General features: G+C 46.8%; 1 protein-coding gene across 3 annotated transcripts in view; it reads right to left on the bottom strand.

Moving 5' to 3' along the window:
* Positions 1–550: 550 nt before the first annotated feature.
* The window catches only part of FLT1 (fms related receptor tyrosine kinase 1), a 171,687-nt gene continuing 153,535 nt past the window's right edge, over positions 551–18,702 (bottom strand). For 2 of the 3 annotated variants that reach the window (XM_025875119.2, XM_073894741.1), the window contains 6 exons: positions 17,624–17,723; positions 11,879–11,984; positions 11,449–11,591; positions 8,968–9,052; positions 6,915–7,009; positions 551–3,639 (listed from right to left, as the gene is read on the bottom strand). In XM_025875119.2, the coding sequence (XP_025730904.1) occupies positions 3,438–3,639; positions 6,915–7,009; positions 8,968–9,052; positions 11,449–11,591; positions 11,879–11,984; positions 17,624–17,723 (731 nt within the window). In that variant the 3' untranslated portion in view covers positions 551–3,437. The remainder of the gene's footprint in view (positions 3,640–6,914; positions 7,010–8,967; positions 9,053–11,448; positions 11,592–11,878; positions 11,985–17,623; positions 17,724–18,702) is intronic. The other variant, XM_073894742.1, reaches the window with a different exon arrangement.

The following is an 18,702-nucleotide window of genomic DNA, read 5'->3' as shown; positions in this document are numbered from 1 at the left end:
TTATTTCTCTTTTTAGGATGCAATCCGCCAAAACACAAATGAAAGATATTTGGCTGGTGGACTTTTCTTAGGGAAGCTCTTGTGTCTTAGGCTTTTGTCTAATTATGTATGGTTTCCTGCACACCACCTCTAATACACACACAAACGCACACACACATCCTGTAATTAAGTTAATCATTTCTTAGCTGACAATTAGCGTTTGGGAAAACCCACCTCTTTTTTAATTGAGGGCACTTCCATTTGCAGCCAGCACTTGCACTCAACTCAGTCTGTACATTTTACTTCTGATTGTGTTCATTTTAGTGTTTCGTTTTCTGGGCGATGTGCCTTGTATGAGTTTGGTTTTGATTTACTGATGCTTTACAGCAGCCATCTTGTGGCATGGAGAGAAAGCTCTTCGCCCCTCTCTAAAGAGTGCTTGCTTGATTTTTCTTATGCTGTGTTTCGTAATTGGTACTTAATGAAATCCCTCTGAACACCAGTCCTCCACCCCCAAGGAAACCCAGGACCCCTTTTTTCACGTATAAGCAAATTGGAGAAAATATGTAGATATTTTTAGAAGTTAATTTTATTATATGAAGATAGCATACAAAATACATTCATAGTGACTAGAGATGTAGGACCAAATTAAGTCTTACTTATATCTGCAGCATATATTCTTGGTATGTATAAAAGTAACTTTAAAATTCCAGTGTCCTTAAATAGTTACGCACAAAACACACACACGTATATACACATACAGTTACTACCACTGTCAGTCAAAGATGTGCTCCTCCTTTCACTAATGAAAAGGGGCTGGCAAGTATCTGTTTCAGGTTTGACATTCTTACAGGCTGGGAAACAAGGCACAGCTAGAAGACCTACATGACATTTTTCAGGATTTGGACAAATCTGTTCCCTGGGCTAAAACTAAGGTCATCGTTTCTTAGACTAACTAGATAACAGACTTGCGTATGGTTTCAGTCCTGTTCACCCACAATGTTACACATACATGGCCTCACAAATCCTGAAAGGAAATGCTGCTTTACTTGTTAGTGCCAACTGTTTTTGTGAAAATGACAAATGGTTCTAATAATGTCATCGGTTAATTAGTGTTTTCATTTTCAGTGCTTTTTAATAAATGTCCAGGGCTGGTAAATGAACCATTCTGTGGCAAGCACTCTGCCACTAGATAGATTCATTACTGCAAGCTTCCATTTTTCTTTCTGTGTTAAAACTCTAGATGGAACCATTGTTGACTTATGGACTCATGTAGGCTATAAACCTGAGTCTTTGAAGCAGCTGAATTAACACAGTTCTAGTACTTTTTTTTCTTCTTTTGGAAAGATGGCATTACTAAGGTCTCTGAACAATACAGAATTAGATTATTGAAATCAAGATGTGGTATGAGTAGTTAAGGTTTTTGTTTTCACTCATTGCTGGATCCTTACTGATTTGAAAGCACAAGAGAATTGATTGACGTCTTCTTTTATTTTCCCTATTCAACCTCCTTCTGGTTACCTGATTGATACCATCGCCAGCTGTCCCAGGTGCTTTTGTGCGTGCAGAGAAGAGGAGAAACAAAGCTCATCCCCTCTTCTGGCCCTGGCCTGACTTTGTTTGCACTGGGCCCTTGGTGGAGAGGCCTGCCTCGCTTCTCTGCCGGCCAGGGGCTTCCCCAGCAGAGCCACCATTGGAGCATCCGCCACCCCCCTTGGGGTGTGCTGACTGTCCCATCTCTTTATACTAGGAACCTTGAAACCAGAGTGTGACACACAGAAAAGGAAGCAAAGATTCCTTATATCTCAGGTTCTAGAGTTAAGTTACGTGCATAAAGGGAAGCATACTCTACTACCAGAAGCAGCAATTCACTGTTGCCTATCCAGCCTTGACTGGCTTTAGAAGGTGCATACATCCTAAATACATAGCATCAAACAGAGCCAGTTGAGAGATCCAGAGTCTGTAGACCCTGAAGAGTCGGCACCCTTGTGTACCCTGTCTCCCTATTTCCATCATCCTCAGACCCATGGCAAGGTCCAAAGCAGATGAAAAGAGGCTTGTCTCCTCTTGATGGCTCATTAACTAATATCCTGAGTCCCAATTCTAAAAGTATCTTGCATAAATTACATGTCACCTTTTTTCTCAAGGAGCATAAAGTGCTTAATAAACATTGGTTAACGTTCTTCCACATCTTTCCAGTAGACCAGCATGAGATAGTAGAATCCCCATTAAAAAGGAAACATGATTGACTTCCTATCTTTTGGGTCCCAACTGTTTCAGTGAGTTGGTTTGGTTGGTATAGAGATGGGGTTTTCACCCTGTTCATCCTGTTTTTGCTCCATCTATCCTGGTTTTGGCATAGAGGAAACCCTCCGCAAGATTCATTTTCATCCTCCTCAGCTTCCTTTTATAACTAACTGCACAAAACAGGTTAATGTAAAAAAATTGAAGTGTTTTGATTATACATTAAGACTCAAAATAGAATCTGACAATATGTTTGAACATGTGGCTTAAAGCCCAAGTAACCCTAACAGACCAAACTCGTTCCAATTAGCTTACTCTGAGCAACCTGCTAAGTGTGAGGCCATCATGCCGTGGAGCCAGCTTAGCTCAGGGTGAGTTTGCAGTGTATCTTGCTAGAGGGGCCTGCAGTCTCGGCTCAGATTTGAGCACCAAGCTCGGTGCTAGAAATTTAAAAATGTGCCATATATGGGAATGGGCATAGATCCAGTCCTGTAGCTAAAATTTTAAAAATTTGTTTTGTACTTCTGAAAAAATATGTCTGTCCTCTTCTTGCCTGCTGGAATCCAGAAAATGTCCCCTCATCCTTCTGTCCTATCTGCTGCCTGGCTGGGTTTTCCATGTGGACCGGGTTCGGTCAGGGTTTGGAAGCATTGTCATGGCTTCTCCTACTCCCTTCCCATATGGGACAGCACAAATTCTTCTCTCCAGTGCTCCGTCCTGTTTGCTCTCTGCTACCTTTCTCCCTTCTTTCCTTCTCCTCCTTCCATGTCACATCTGCTAGAGGACCCCAGAGACATTGCACAAGCTGTCTTAGGGCTGGTTGCCTCCCGGTTCCTGGGCGCCGGTGGCGGGCCCCGTGGAGTCCACACTGCACGGTGGGATCAGTGTGTCTCCTGAATCATCAAATGCCCTGTGGTCTCAGGGGTAGGAGCAGGTAAGTCATTGGGCTTAGAAAGGGTTTCTCTAACACACTGAATAATGTAAGGATTTACCAGTGGTGTTTTTCACTTGTCACTATTTCTCTATCTGGGGTTACATTCTTGTTAGTCAAAAAGAAAAAAAAAAAAAGCACTATTAAAAATCACAAAAGGCAGCTTGCTCCTGTGGAAAGGTAAAGGTGTACATTTATATATGTGTCATACTGGCAAAAGCAGCTAGTTTTCAGGGGGCATAAATACTTGTGTGGTTCTACAAAGAAGGCGACGTGTCAAACTTTAGACAGGCGGGGTGGAGTATAAGACCACCGAGTTGTAGTCTGGGGGAGGAGAGCAGCACGAAATCTTCTTTTCCAGCTCTGAGTTGTCATACGTAAATCTGCGCCTGCCTCTGTTGATGTGCCCACACCCGGAATGGCAGAAAGCAGGCCGCGTGAGGTCAGAAAGCCCTGACTCCTTACTTTTACTGGTTACTCTCAGGCTAAAGAGAGAAAAGGAGAAAAAAAAAAATCATATACACAAAATCAATTTCTTGAAAACAAACACGTCCACTCTTTCCTGTTAGGCCTTTGCTCGTAACTGTTCTAGAGTTGATGGTTATTGAATCCCATCTCAATCTCGGCTCACAGGCTCTTTGTTCTCGAGCCTCACGCTGCTTCTCTGCTACAGGGCTGGTGGCGCTGGGCAGAAAGATGCCTTCTCTGGCCGGGGCGGGGCCTGGGTATGAATAGATACTGCAAATCCATAACCCCGGGTGGAAAATAACTCCAAGACGGGTACGGCCCTCCCCTGCTCTTGGGCCGGTTAGCTACTGGGGTAGGGTGAAAACCGCTCCCGCCTCCAAAATACATTGATCTCAAATCTCTGGAACCTGCAAATAGCACTTCGGCAAAAGACTGAATATTGCCTCATGTGGCAAGCCAGGTGATTAAGCTAAGGATCTTCAGAGGAGGAGCTTAGCCTGAATCGCCCAGGTGGGCCCTAAATACAATCACACGTATCCTTATAAGAGGCAGATGGAGATTCACAGCCACACACAGAAGGCGGTGATTGAAGGTGGAGCGGGGAGACACGGCCACAAGCCAAGGAATGCCCAGAGACACTGAGAACCGGGAAAGGTGACAAATGGATTCTCCCTCAGAGCCTCCAGAGGGATTGCGGCTCTGCCAACACCTTGATTTTGGACTGCTGGCCTCCAGAACTACAAGAAAATAAATCTCTCTTGGTTTAGGCCCCTGACTTTGTTGGGGATGTGTTACAACAGCCTCAAGAAACGAATAGAGCTTCAGGCAAACAGGTCAGCACAGTTGTTTCCCTATCATGCTTGTGTTCTAGAAAACTTGCTGTGGCTCAAAGGAGAAGAAACTTGTTTCTGGTTCTATATGTTACATCCAGCCTGAGACACATACACAGGAAAGAAAAGCTTCTCTTGTCCTTTCATATTGGTTTGTTTCTTCATAGCTGGGATGAGAACGAGAAAGCCTCATTGTGCTACCATATTATTTCGACTGGTTCATGGACTAACACATTAAGCATTTTCTGTATTTTTAATCTCAGAGTCAAGGGTGAGATTATGGCTTTCCTTCACAGAGATCTAGATTAAGTGTTCCAAAATAGGAAACAAAAGGTTGTTGGTAGCCTACTTTCTTTCTTCCCTTATACATGTCTTCTTTATGAGGTTCCTTCCCCTAATCCTCTACCCTCTGAGGGGACTCAGCTCTGGTACCCTCACGGTGCTCATGTTAAAAGGAAACGAGTATGAAGATGTTTGCCTGGCAGTGTGCCTTCCCTTCGGACTTGAGGTTGTTAATTATGCCCACTCTATCACTTCGAGGCATTTGGGCCCACCTTTGGACTCAGATCAAGGTCAGCAAAGCACAGCCTATGGGCTGGCCACCTGCTTGGTTTCGTTCCTCCCCCCGCCCCAGCTTTATTGAGATATAGTTCACCTGTTTAAGGTGTCCAGCTGAATGTTTTTAGTATATTCGCAGATGGTGCAACCATCAACACAATCAATTTTAGGACATTTTCCTCACCCCGCAAAACCCATACCTATCAGTATAGCCCATTACCCTTTATCCCCACATGTCCCACCCCCAGCCCTAGACAACCACTGACCGACTTTTATTTATAGAATAAATATATAGAGTGGCCTATTCCTGGCATTTCACGTAAATGGAATCATACGCTATGTAGTCTGTTGTGACTGGCTTCATTCACTTAAAAATGATTTCAAGGTTTGTCCATGTTGTAGCATATATCAGTACTTCGTACTTTTTTATTGGCAAATAATGTTTGTATGGGTATACTGCATTTTATCAACTCATCAATTGAAGGACCGTTGGCTTGTTTGGGGGTTATTATTAACGATGCTGCTATGAACATTCATGAATAAGCTTTTGTATGGACATCAGTTTTTGTTCTGTTGGGTATGTACCCGAAGGAGTGGAATTGCTGGGTTTTAGAGTAACTCTATTAACCTTTTGAAGAACTGCTATCCTGTTTCCCAAAGTGACTGTGCCATTTTACATTCCTACAGCAACACACAAGGGTTATGATTTCTCCCCCTCCTCGTCAACGCTAACTTTTTGGTTCTAGCCATCCTAGTGGGTGTGAAGTGGTATCTCGTTGTGGTTTTGATTTGTGTTTCCCTGATGACTAATGACCTTAAGCATCTTTTCCTGTGCTCATTGGCCACGGCTGTTTCTGTAAATAAAGTTTACTGGAACACAGCCCCATCTCCCTGTTTATATATCGGTGATGGCTGCTTTTATCCTACAGTGGCAGAGTTGAGTAGTTGTTTTGTTTTGTTTTTAAAGATTTTATTTATTTGAGAGAGAGAGAGAGAATGAGCAGAAGGAGCAGGAGACTCTCTGCTGAGCAGGGAGCCCAACACGGGGCTCCATCCCAGGACCCTGGGACCATGACCTGAGCCAAAGGCAGATGCTTAACTGAGCCACTCAGGTGCCCTGAGTAGTTGTTTTCTATGTGGCTCTTGAAGAAAAAGTCCGCTGACCTCTGATTCAGAGGAAAGAGGAGCATGTTCTACCTTTGGGTGAGACGGGCAGGCATTTGAATCAGGAAAGGTGGGAATGCCTGATAGATAGGCCCAGCCTTCGCCTGTCCAGCACGGTCCCCAGGCAGAGACCAGCACAGAGAAGCTGAAGTGCTAGCAGGGCCAGTGGAGAAAAAAGCTGGGGCCTAAGTTATTCCAACAGCACTTGCCGATGGCCGCTGTAGGGAGGGAGAAGTGTCAGGAGCCAACAGGAAACAAGCCTTCTCTTGGAAGGGTTGACTTCTCGGGATGGCACATCTTAGGACAGGAAAACAGGACCGTGCGCCTTCCCGTACAAATGCTGGCAAGCCTAGGGTATAATCACGGGCAAGCTGCCCTCCCTGCCCTCATAAGCATGTCTCCGTCTGACTTTTGCACTGCTCACACAGTTGGGCATGTCAGGCTCTGTCCAGCTAAGGCACTGTGCTTCATGTGTTTGGACTGCCTGTCCCTGCTAGAATTTTCTGCATGTTTCTACTTCTCAAATCCCAGGCTTCCTTCTCAGCACTTGGTGCTCATCTCTCTGATTTTTATACCCTCCTTCTTGCCCTTCTGAGGACAAAAAGTGCTTTTCTGCAAAGCCTGAACACTGCAGTTCAGGAGGCCGAGTGGCCCTCAGCTGTCCCCACTGAGTTTTCCCCAGCATCTTCCTTCACACCCCTCGATCAGTTGATCAGAGAAAAGACCCCCAGCTTCCTTACTCAATCTTCACAGAGGCCTTGGGTTTGCTCTCAGCCCAGGTGAAGCGCTTCAGCAAGGGGGAGGCCAGCAGAGTGCTACTGTCCACCTGGTAATCCTGGTGGGAGGAAGGAAACAGGTTACACTTCTTGCCTGACCCAGATGGGTCCACGAGTCTGGGGCATGATACTGGGATGCATATCCGAAGTCACTCCAAGCTCTGTCCTCACCTGCCTATTAAGACCAAACATGTTCTCCGCATGGGCAAACCTAAATTTTGTCAGTTGCAAAAAAAAAAAAAAAAAAAAAAAGCCTATTATTCCCTGTGACTTTGAGGTCCTTCTTCCTGAAGGTGAAGAAAATACCTTTAAACAAAAGGGGAAGCTGCAGGTAACAGGCGAGCATTTTTTTGTAGCAAACTTTTATGCAAATGATTGCATACATCTACTAAAACTAATTTTGGCAGATGACTGCTATCTGTGAGTATTTGGGGGCCATACATAAGATGCAAAGCTTTTGAGAAATTAGAAAGACCTGGTTGAATTTTCTTTCTTGTGGATCCTATGGAATTCTCAGGCCCTCCATGGTCATGGTTTGCAACAATTCCATTTTCTCCTTGGTTCAGCTTTAGCATGGAGTTTCATGCAGGCTCCTCCTTACTCTGTTAATACAGCCTTCCCAGTGTGTGGACTCCACACTTTTTGCCTCTGCCCTTTGAGTCTCTGATGGGGCTGTGTTCATGTCCTTACTCATCAGTAAGCAAACCTAAGCGAGCAAAGAAGCTGTTGTGGCCCCACTGTATCGGGCTGGGGAGGGTTAAGGTGGCAGAAATCTTCCATGTTTTGCTCAGTATCACGTCCTAGAACTTAAAACCAGCTTGCTAAGCAAAACAAAATTTCCAGCTACTTTACTTTGGTATTCTGCGGCTTAGTTGTAATGCTTTTAAGTGTTCTAGTCATCTTTTCCTCTTTAGTGTGTTTGAAAAGCTTTTGGTGCTTTTTAAATGATGACTGTGCTGGGTATCAAGTCACAGTGTTTGTGGTCCTCACCTTCACACTGTGGTTGGTTTTCCGGCCCTTTTATGGGATCTGAGTAATACCAGTGCTCCTCAAACTTTACTCTGCACATCAGTCCCCTGGGGACCCTGTGACAGGGCAAAGTCTGACTCAGTGAGTATGGACAGGTCCTGAGATTCGGCATTTCTAGCCCGCTTAGTGACCACGGTGCTTACCTGGAGATCACACTGTCAGGGGCTCGCTGGCAGAAGGGCACTCTTGCCCAGCCCCTCCCCCTCCTCCCCTTACTCTCTCAACCTCACGTTCCAGAGCTTCAAACAGACAGCTGGGTAAGGCCTTGTGTTTGCTGGCCTGTACTGGATTGCTTCTCCCAGTGTGGCTGGGTAGGACCATGGCTGTTCAGCTTCTAGAACCTCAGTGGGAAGAAGCGTAAGGCCTGGGTAGACTTCTCTCAGGACCTCAAGGCTATTTTTTTTTTTTTTAAGATTTTATTTATTTATTTGACAGAGACATAGCAAAAGAGGGAACACAAGCAGGGGGAGTGGGAGAGGGAGAAGCAGGCTTCCCGCCGAGCAGGGAGCCCAAAGCGGGGCTTGATCCTAGGACCCCGGGACCATGACCTGAGCCGAAGGCAGCCGCTTAACGACTGAGCCACCCAGGCGCCCCCTCAAGGCTATTCTTAAGGGAGAGCTTTCTGTTACATCATGAAGACCCAGCCACTCACAGCTTTGAGTTCCTCCATTAATCTGGAAGCAGGATTCCATCATTGATAGCCAAGAAGCTTAGAAACACACAATGAAGTTTCCTAAGGGACTAAACTATGACCAGGTGAAGATGTGGACCCTGGAGTGAATTCCAGGTCATTGTCAAATTTCAGAATTACCTATTGGCTCTGTATAGCTAAGTCTTGTTGTCAGTCCCCTGAAATTGTCATTTCAGCCACTACTCATTACTGACACCCATGGACTGAGAGCCACAAAACCACTGGAGTTTGTGTTTGGATAGAGTCCAGCAAAGGGTCCTGCCAGGGTGCCCTGAGTAGGTGAATTCCATTACTTACATCAAAGATAGAGGCGGTGTTTGGCGAAAGTTCTTCAAAGGTTTTGATTCTCTCCAGACTCATGAAATTGAAAGCATTTACGTATCTGATAAAGGAGCAGAAAGAATAATCAAGACAGGAAAATGAATCCAGCTTTTAGTAGTTGGGAGACTATGGGCATTGTATCCCAGCTGAGGTGAACAGAAGTACCAAAGGAATCCTCTGGCTCCTGAGGCTGCAGGTCTCTTGCTGTGTTCCCCCTAAGGGCCTCCCATGGTTGTCCATCCACGTTGCAGAGTTTTGAGCAAAACCCCAGAGGGACCCTTGAGAGACTCCTCAGTGGTTGGGCTTCTAGTCCCTTGTGGAATTGGAGAAATGTCAGGCCTAGAAGAAACCTGAATCCTCATGTGGTCTAAACACCCTCCCTTACAAAGGAGAGAAATGATGCCCAGAGAAGGGATATGACTTGATAATGTATAGCTGCCTACTTCTCAAAGGATGTGAGGGGACCAAGGGAATGACCTCGCAAGGTCACACAGCTGATTTAACGGCTAGTCCTGTATATTCTGTTCTTGGATTCCAGATTGGGAGAAATGGGTAGTATTTTTGTGTTTTCCCTATAACTACCTACTGATCTATTGTTGATGATCCATTAGGAAGGCTGGCAGAGATCTCCACCATATGGTTCCTCCTAAGGCAAGTTAACCTACAGACTGAGTTTCTCAGTCTGAAACCCTATCATCACTTGCAAGGCCCAATTTCTTAGATAAGCTTCTTATTGGCCTAAGGCTCAGCAGCATCCTGTAAAGGCCCCAAAACTGACGATTTCCCTCCCCCATCTCTGATACAATCAGATATTGCTAATATGTCAATCCCAGCTAGTTTTCTTTAAAAAAAAAAAGGGGGGGGGAGGGTGATTCAATAGGTAATTTTTTTATCTTAAAAATTTAGGTGACTTTTTTTTCTTAAAAAAAAGTGATTCAGTGGTGTGTTGATACATGTATCATGTATCAAAGATACAATCAGATACTGCTAATGTGTTCAATCCCAGCTAGTTTTCCTATCTTAAAAAAAAATGGGGGTGATTCATCTGTTTCAGCCTCTGGGCTGGTTGTGAACTGTGAGCAGTGCCAGTGACCTATAACCCATGACCACAAATCTGGGCTGGCCACTGGACTTCTAGGCCTGTCAGAGAAGGCTGTCAGTCTTTTCAGACTGTCCCAACCCTTAGCCATGCCTCCCCTGGCTGAACTGAGGTCAAAGCTCTAGGGTTGTGCCTTCTGCAGATAAAGATGCTGGAAGGCCCACAGGATAGTCTAAAGATCCTAAAAATTGTTCTAATGGCATGGAGGGAGTATCAAAATACCTAGGTTACAAACTCCAATCTGCCACTTTCTAGACACACCATTTTTGAAAGCAAGCTATCTCCCACGGAGCCTAATGTCCCCATTTGTGGAACAGGAATACCTACTGTATAGTATTGAGCATTAAAGGAATTGATGTCCATAAAGAGCTTACACAGGGCCAGACTACACACAGCACGTGTCTGTGTACCCATTAGTACTGAGTGTTTGATACACGTGGAACCATTAGCAGTAATGAACATCCATATGTAACTGTTAGGACTTATGTGGGATGCATGTATAACCACTAGTAATGACGTGTTGATACATGTATAACTGTTAGTGCTAAACATGTGTAATACACATGTAACCATTAGTACTCAAGAGCCAATTCCTGCCCCACTAGCACCCAGTAGAGGCACTCAGTCAGTATTTTTTCCCCTTATCTCTTCCCCAACTTCTTCTGCAGTGATGAGAGAGAGGTTAGTGTGTCAAGTAAGAAAAAAAAAAGTTTGTTTTATCTAAGGCCTTATGAAAAGAAAAGTTATTGGGGGGAAAAAAGATGTAGGAGTATCCAAGAATAAAAGAAAATGCAATGTGTTATTTTTTTTTTTTTAAGATTTTATTTATTTGACAGAGAGAGTGAGAGAGCCCAAGAGAGGGTAGGGTTAGAGGGAGAAGCAGACTCCCTGCTGAGCAGGGAGCCCGATGTGGGACTCGATCCCGGGACTCCAGGATCATGACCTGAGCCGAAGGCAGTCGCTTAACCAACTGAGCCACCCAGGCGCCCTGCAATGTGTTATTCTTGATTGGATCCTGTGTTTGTCTTTTGTTTTTTCTTAAGGTATAAAAGACATTTGGAGAACTTATGGAAAGGTGAATATTTAATACTATTAAGGAACTATCAATTTCTTTGTGATAATTTTGATGTGGTAACACAGGAGAACGACCTTCTTACAAGACTTAGGGGTAGAATGTTATATGCCTTAAGCTCTCTTTCAATTGGTTCAGCAAAAAGAAAAAAAATGCACATAGAATGTATACAATAGAGACAAAATAGGGCCAAATGTTAACTATGGTTGAATTTAGGAGGTAGACTTTTTTTTTTTAATGTTTGAAAATTTTATAATACAAGGCTGGGGAAAGAAAGAAATCTTACCTGACATTATCAGAACTTCCTGAGTTAAACTTTGGAGCTGAAGTATCTTCCTTGAAGAAGTCATCAGAGAAGGCAGGAGATGAATACGTAAACCCACTATTTCCTGTCAGTATGGCATTTAGTGGGATATAGTCTTTACCGTCCTAAAATACCAAAGATAGAGCTCTAATTGTACAAATTTCTATTTTAACCCATGTCTGTGACAGCTTCAACTGTGTCATTTCCACAATCTTTGTTGTGTTTTGGGAAGATAATTGTGCATATGCACTGTGCGCGTGCGCATACACACACACACACACACACACACACACACACATACATTTAACTGCTAATCGTGCTATTAATAGCTCTTAAAACAAAGAAAACACCCCCTTGACTTATATTCAAAGGCATTTGGGTCTTCCGACATCCTAGATAAATTCAGCTTTACCTGTTGTACATTTGCTTGAAGCAAGTCGCCTAGTTTTTCCACAAGTTCTGCAAATCTTGGCCTTTCTTTTGGGTCTTTGTGCCAGCAGTGCAACATGATCTGATAGCTGTTGGGTGAAAGCACAACAGAACTAGCTGGAGACCAGTGCTAATTGTGTAAATTGCCCCACATGCATCAGCAAAGTGATGGGTGTCGTCTTACAGATAAAGATTATGCTGCTTGTAGAATACTGTATTTGCCTTCATTTTTGCATGTGGGCATGCAGCACCCTCCCACACAAGGCTGTTTGGGCTAGGTCCTACTGATAGCGGAAAACATGTCTACAAAGGCAGACTAACAAACCAACCCTCCAGAATCCATCGCCACCCAAGTTCTTTGGAGTGCTTGTGGTTTGGGTAGGCAGGAGCTCTTCTTGAATAAAGCAGGGCTCCTGGAAAAGGAAGCCCTGCTGTTGACTTGCACTTAGGTATGCAATTTAGAGCTCCTCCCCTCACTGTCAAAAGCCGGGCAATGTCCCGTAAAGGTAAAAGTTCTCATAGACACAAATATCCATGGGTGAATTATTTGTAGTAGTTATAGTCTCAGGCTGGAAAAAAAAAAAAAAGAATCGACTCAGGCTTCTTAAGAAGTATGTGGTATGTCCAGGGCCTCACGGTTCCATGATTGAGCTCAGCAGTGGAGACGGGTAGAGAAAGCATTGTATACAGGACTACGGTCCCTTCCAAAAGGTGAATGTTTGTGTAGCATGTGGGTTGTTCCTTGGGCTGCGTGCAGGTTTCTTGCATGTGGCTGACCCCCTCTCCCTCTGCCAGCCCCAGCATTTCAAAGCTGCCATTACAAACTGGCCTCCCACCCCTCTCAAGGCACTAGGTACAGGCTGGGCTTCTGGGTATGAAAACGTTTGTCTTAATCTCATCCTTAAATGTCAACAGGCTTCCTCTACAATTCTTCTCCTCTGACCTTGGAGATGGAAAGGTTTTGGGCTCTTCTCTTGATCCTGTCTGAGGGGATGTAGGTCTCTGCCTGCCCCCTCCCCCTACCCCCCCCCCCACCAAGAAGAACACACGCCAGGGGTCTGTACACACACTGGGTTACAGATTTACTCTCCTTGGGCTCTTTGTTCTCCTCAAGAGATGTTTACTGTAAGTAGTATCTTCTCTCAGAAGATCATCTGGACTAGAGAAGGACTCTGACCAAGTAGGAGCAAAGTCTGAATGGCCTCAGAATTTGGAACTGGATCAGAACCCGGCTGTTAGCACCACGTGGGCAGGGACCACATCTCCGTGCCCCTCACCTAGCTCAGGACCTGCCATACAAGCACTCCATTATTTGATAAGGAAGTCAGGCTGGTCTCTGGGAAGAGATAGCAAGGCTCCTTCCATCAAGTCGTAAGCCATATTGCAGACATTACTTGTAGTGCCGGGACCTGGGTGTTCCTAACCCAGGCCTGCGAAAAGCCTGAGAACCCTGCCACCCCCCACTGCCACTTCTTAGACCCATGCTTTCAGGCTGGCCCAGCTGCTCCCAGTGTCTCTGAAGGATCTCCCCATTTATTTCAAAGGACAGATGAGGTGCCCAACAGAGACAGCAGGAATATAGGAAGGTTATGAAAAGAGAAAAGCTCATCAGGGGGAAGGGAAAATAAAGGCAAAAGCACAAAGTTAATCTGCAAAATGTGCTTCCTGACTCTGAGTGGTTGGATGGAGGCAGGGCTCCCAGCTCCCAGGTGGCTGGTGAAAAGAAGGGATAATCAGTTATGTGGTGCACATAAGGCAAAAGTTAAAAACAGACCAGTTACTTGGAAGAATCACGGCTATTCCTAGAACTGAAATCCGAAAGGAAGCTGTGCTAGACGCCTCTCAAGAGTGTAATTTCCATCTAGGAAATAATGACTTCATGGGACCATCTTGTACCTTGTCTTTCAACCAAAGCCTGAAGAGCAAACGTACCACTCATGAAAAACAATTCTGAGAGGCAAGACGCTGCGGTCGGGCGGTGGGGGGGGGGGGGGTCTCCTTTGGTCCCCAGGGAAGGGGTGGCCCCATGTGGTCTTCAGACACCCTCCGTGGGTCCTGGTCTTCAAAAGCAAGCTCCCCGAATAGTTGGATGGTGAAGTTGAGGTTCTACTTTCTGAGTACCCAGTGAGTACATATCCTACGTCTTTGATTAAGGGACTGGAGCTCATAAAGACCACTTGTCTGAATCACAGATTCTCCTGACTTTGTCCAGACTGACGGATCAGGACTCTTCTCAGAAGACGATTCTGGTTCCCTCCCGCCCATGTGTCTCCTCTACTATACCTATTTTACTTAACTCCCAGGGGGTGCGGTGGGCCTCAACGGGTCCCAAGAGCTGTGAAGGCCAATGTCAAGGACCACCCTACCGAGGCTCAATGTGCAGACAGGCAGGAAACTGGGAGTGAAGAGAGGAACACGGGCTCTCCAACTGGGGGCCATTGTCCCCACTGTCTGGGGGACCTAGGACAAGGGGCTGCAGGGCCCATGTCCCTGACTGTCCCTGACCACCAGCCTCAGAGCGAGGGCTCCAGGCACTTGCTCCGGTCAGGCAACCTGGCCCAGCCTGCTAGTGGCCTGACACAGTCTGCACAATCCTACATGGAGCTCACTTGAGGTTTACACATTTTACTAATGTTTCGAGCTGGGTACAAAAACGTTTACCAAGGAGACAGGAGGTCACTGACAAAGCCCGTGGTCCCACACCCCCAATACGCTGGCTGTGATGTGATGAAGGCTGGCCCTCTTCCATCCTACCACCCTGAGGCCTAATCATCCAAGGCAGCTCTAGCAATGAGCAGTCTTGGAGGCTGTTGGAAGGACATTCAATGTATACACGCTGATAATGTATAAAAGGTAGCCTGGCTAGAACCAGGCAAGAAAGCGGGGTGGTCCTGTTGGGGGCCCCGACTTCTCTCAGCCAGCACCCTTTCCCTGCTGAGCCAAAAGCTGCTGTGATCAGGACTCACCCTGGCTTCTCTCTGCCCAAACTAGCAAAAGGGACCACCTACAACTACTTGCTGTTTTTATTTTGATTCTTGGTTTCTGATTTCTAGTTTCCATTCCTCTTGCCTAAAATCCAATGCAAAATCATCTCAGCAAACACCAAAGGAAAAGAAAAAAAAAATCAAAACATTCATTGCTTGTTTCCTTATTGAAAGACATCTGATTAAACAGGCCCTGGGCGAGGAACCAGCCACTCAGGGTTGAACAGTTTACATCACTAAGTAAACAGGTTGAACACAATAAAGAGACACCAGCTGCACCCACCCCAACAGCCCTCCTTGAAACCAGCTGTGGGAAGGGCTTCCTTCTCAAGCTATCACCCAAGCCCCCAACTGCATGCCACTTTAGGCCAAGTTCAGGTCACAGAGGCCAGTTCCAAGAGCTGCACTTTGTCCTCCACTCAGGCCTTCCCGCTGTGGCGCAAACAAGACGGCAATTCTCCACCAGCTCTCGAATGCTTGAGAATGGCCGAAGGTTTGGATTCCAGGCTTCTGAACAAACATTTCACAAAGCCACTGCTTTTCACCATTTCTAGAACTCTCCAGCATTGAGGAACCATCCTTCTCTCTACAGGCTGCGTGGGATACGAGGGTTTCCCGGGAGTGGTTAATGTGAAGACTTGAAGCTTTGATGAAGTCCAAGGGTGTTTTCAGTCCAAAGCTGATATGACTTTGTACCTCTAGCATCCTTTTGGACTAGAATCTGCATAGGTACTAGAACAGACCCTGCAGGTATGTGGCCTGGTGTGGACTCTGGGCTCAGACAAACTTATTAGCAGTGTCTCAGATCACTTAGATGTTCTGTGCCTTGGTTTTCTCACCTGTAAAATGGCGTTAATAATTGTACCTACTTTATAGGGTTGTTATGAGCATTAGGTAAGTTAGTATGGGTTAAAAGACACTTAAAACAGTGCCTGGCACTTAAGCACTAAATAACTGTTTAGTTAATATTAGGCGTTACCTAGTAATGACTGCAATTATTATGGTTAGTAGTTGAGAACTAGTCTTGTGATTGTCAGATTTAAGACTGATTGATCGATTTTACTTGAGAGAGAGAGAGAGAGAAAACAGGAGCTGAAGGGCAGAGGGAGAAGCAGACTCCTCGCTGAGCAGGGAGCCCGACGCGGGGCTCGATCCCAGGACTCTGGGATCATGACCTGAGTCGAAGGCAGACACTTAACCGTCTGAGCCACCCGGGTGCCCCGTGTTTGTCAGAGTATATGAAAAGTGGAAGAAATATTCAAAGCATGAGTGGACATATTAGGAATGTGGGTGTATTTCTAATTTAACAGCCTTGTGATCTAGGGAAATCAGTCCAAAAGGCTTCTTAAACGTCTCCTCTGCTGCTTAGTTGACGGAGGACCCATCACTTCACTTTTGAGAGGATTAGTTTCATTACTCCTCAAATTCGAATTATAACATCTGTCTGTCCGCCCCTCGAGGTTGCTGCGAGCTTTAGCTGAAACTGTGTGGGGGAAACGCTTAGAAAACCATGAAGTGCGAAGTAATCTCCTTTTACACCAGATCTCCCAGCTGTTGCCCCTCTCCACCAAGCCAAAGGAAGCAAGCGATTAAAAACTCTCAATGCCTTCCACACTCCACAGCCCAAATGTCGTCCTGGGGCTACTCTGTTCCCAGCTCTCCGAAAGGAGCCCTGCCTCAAGGTCCCCGGACTTCCCTGACCAGACCCCACACAGGCCCGACAAGCACAGGTGCCCCTAGCTCCCTTCTGCACTCATGCTCTTCCCCAGCATTGCCTTCACAAGCCCGAGTCTCCCACTCTCGTCCGGGCTCTGACCTAGCCTCGTCTCCAGATGATGAAGGAAAAAGACAGCAACCTTGCACTTTGGCCAAGCCCATACTTCCTTCATTCCCTCTGACTCCTCCCCAGAGGCCATCCCAGGGCTTCTGACAAGACCCCATTGTGTGGGTAGCACAGGGAGGGCCGCCTGCCAGTTCAGGAAAGGTGGTGCCGCCATGGGGAGGTCCGAGTCCTCGTCAGCAGCTCGACAGAACTGCAAGGGTCATCACATTCCTGCTTAGGCCTCAAAGTTCAAAACATCCACAAAGCTTCAGGGAAACAGAGTGTCTGAGGGAGGCCAGCAAGCGTTTGCAGGATGGAGAACGCCTTCCCGAGGAGCCTGGAGTCCTAGGATCCTAAGCAGGGATCCACCTCAAGAAAAAGCTCCACACAGCTGCCAATTCCCAAAATGAGTCTCGAGAAGTCTTAATGCCCATGGAGCCTTCTGGGGAGAAGGATTACTACTTCATTCGGGAGATTCTTTTCCTCTCCTACACCTCTTCCCCTGAATTCCGCATGAACCCCCCTCACGGGTCTGTAGCGTGAATGGAGGACTGGCTGGTCCATAGTGGCTTTTAGCCCTTCATCCCTGTGGCTGCTTAGCTCGTTTGGCTCCCGCTTTGTGAAGGAGGACAAGGTCTTGCATTCAGTGCCTGGGTGGTCTGTTCAGTGTGCCGGCATTCATACCTAGAAGCCCAATTTCTAACTTCAGTTCCCGCTAATGGCCTTGAAAAGTCATGTCCGTGCTCAAGAGGGGAAATAGGGAGGCACGGGTCAGGGATAATGTGTCCCACTTCCAGAAAATAGTCCCAGCACAGCTGGGCCCAAGAGGGGCTGAACATCATTGACAGGACGCTCCCCTCTTGGAGGTGTGCTGGTGGGAAGAGCGAGGTCGGGCGGGGAAGGGAGGAAGTTGGGGGCTCACATTTCAGGAGGTGCGTATTCGGGGGCCCTCATCCTCATGCCTTCCTTCAGGCGGCTGCAGAAGTCCTCGTCCATTTGCACGCCCGGGTATGGAGACCCACCTGTAGGAGACAGCATGGGGAAGCACAGGGTACATCACGGTTTCGGGGTGCAGAAGACCACGGGGAAGCAAGTCCGTGTTTGCCTCCTCCCTTTAGACTGATGGCTTAGTCCCAAGTCCCCAGTGATCGGAATGGAGGTCCACAGCCAGTACCACCTGGGGAGAGGCTCGGCAGATCCCCGCCAGCAGCGCAGGCTTGCCTGGTCGGTCCTGTGGTGCTGGGTGTCCGATGCCCACAGGCCATCCCCACGTCGGGAGAAGGGGTGTCCTCTGCAGGGGGTTCCCATCTCCCCACAAGAAACTCTAAAGAAAGCCCATCATTAGAGACGCCTACCTGGGGTGACTGAGATTCTTTTTAAGACGCCAGTGGCCCTGGAATCGGATACTCGGGGATCAGTCACACCTCAGTGAGAATGCTTTACTTCACTACGTTCTTGTAAATGCCTCACAGAACTGGAGGACTGGCTGCTGTGAGGGACCCGAGGGAAAGGGGGCCTTGAGCTCCGGGGTGAGGCTGAACGGGGACCGCGCCCGAGAGGGGCCCAGACTCTGCCTCCCGCCCAGTTTACCATCCAGGAGACCCACGTAACATTTCCTTTGAGGGGGACGCTTGGCTGGAGCTCGGGGCAGCCAAGGCCTCCTGACCTGCCCTGTTGCAGACCTCGGATCTAGTCTCAGCATTTGTTTGTCTGCACTTTCTAGTGCTTGCTGCTGGTAGGAAGCAGCTGGGAGGCGTGTGGCTCTGGCACCGTGTCACTGTGGGGCCACTGCCGACGCCAAACTGCTTTCAAGGACTGGAAGCAACAGGTGCCTGTCATCGAAAGCAGGGGAATGGTTTTCACACATTACAGGAAACCAGGGATGTTACTGGGTGACTTTTATTTGCTCTGAAAGGCAAATTTTTGGCAAAGTCCAAAAGACTGTTGGCTAGACCCCACGCTTGGGAGGCCTCGGAGCATCAGTGTGTTGTCTGCGAGCAG

Source organism: Callorhinus ursinus, unplaced genomic scaffold (assembly GCF_003265705.2).
Source record: "Callorhinus ursinus isolate GAN/ISIS: 27379988/994484 unplaced genomic scaffold, GSC_fseal_2.0 scaffold7, whole genome shotgun sequence".
Taxonomy (NCBI): Eukaryota; Metazoa; Chordata; class Mammalia; order Carnivora; family Otariidae; genus Callorhinus; species Callorhinus ursinus.
The sequence above is the reverse complement of the archived record's forward strand: the minus strand, read 5'-3'. Positions and strand labels throughout refer to the sequence as shown.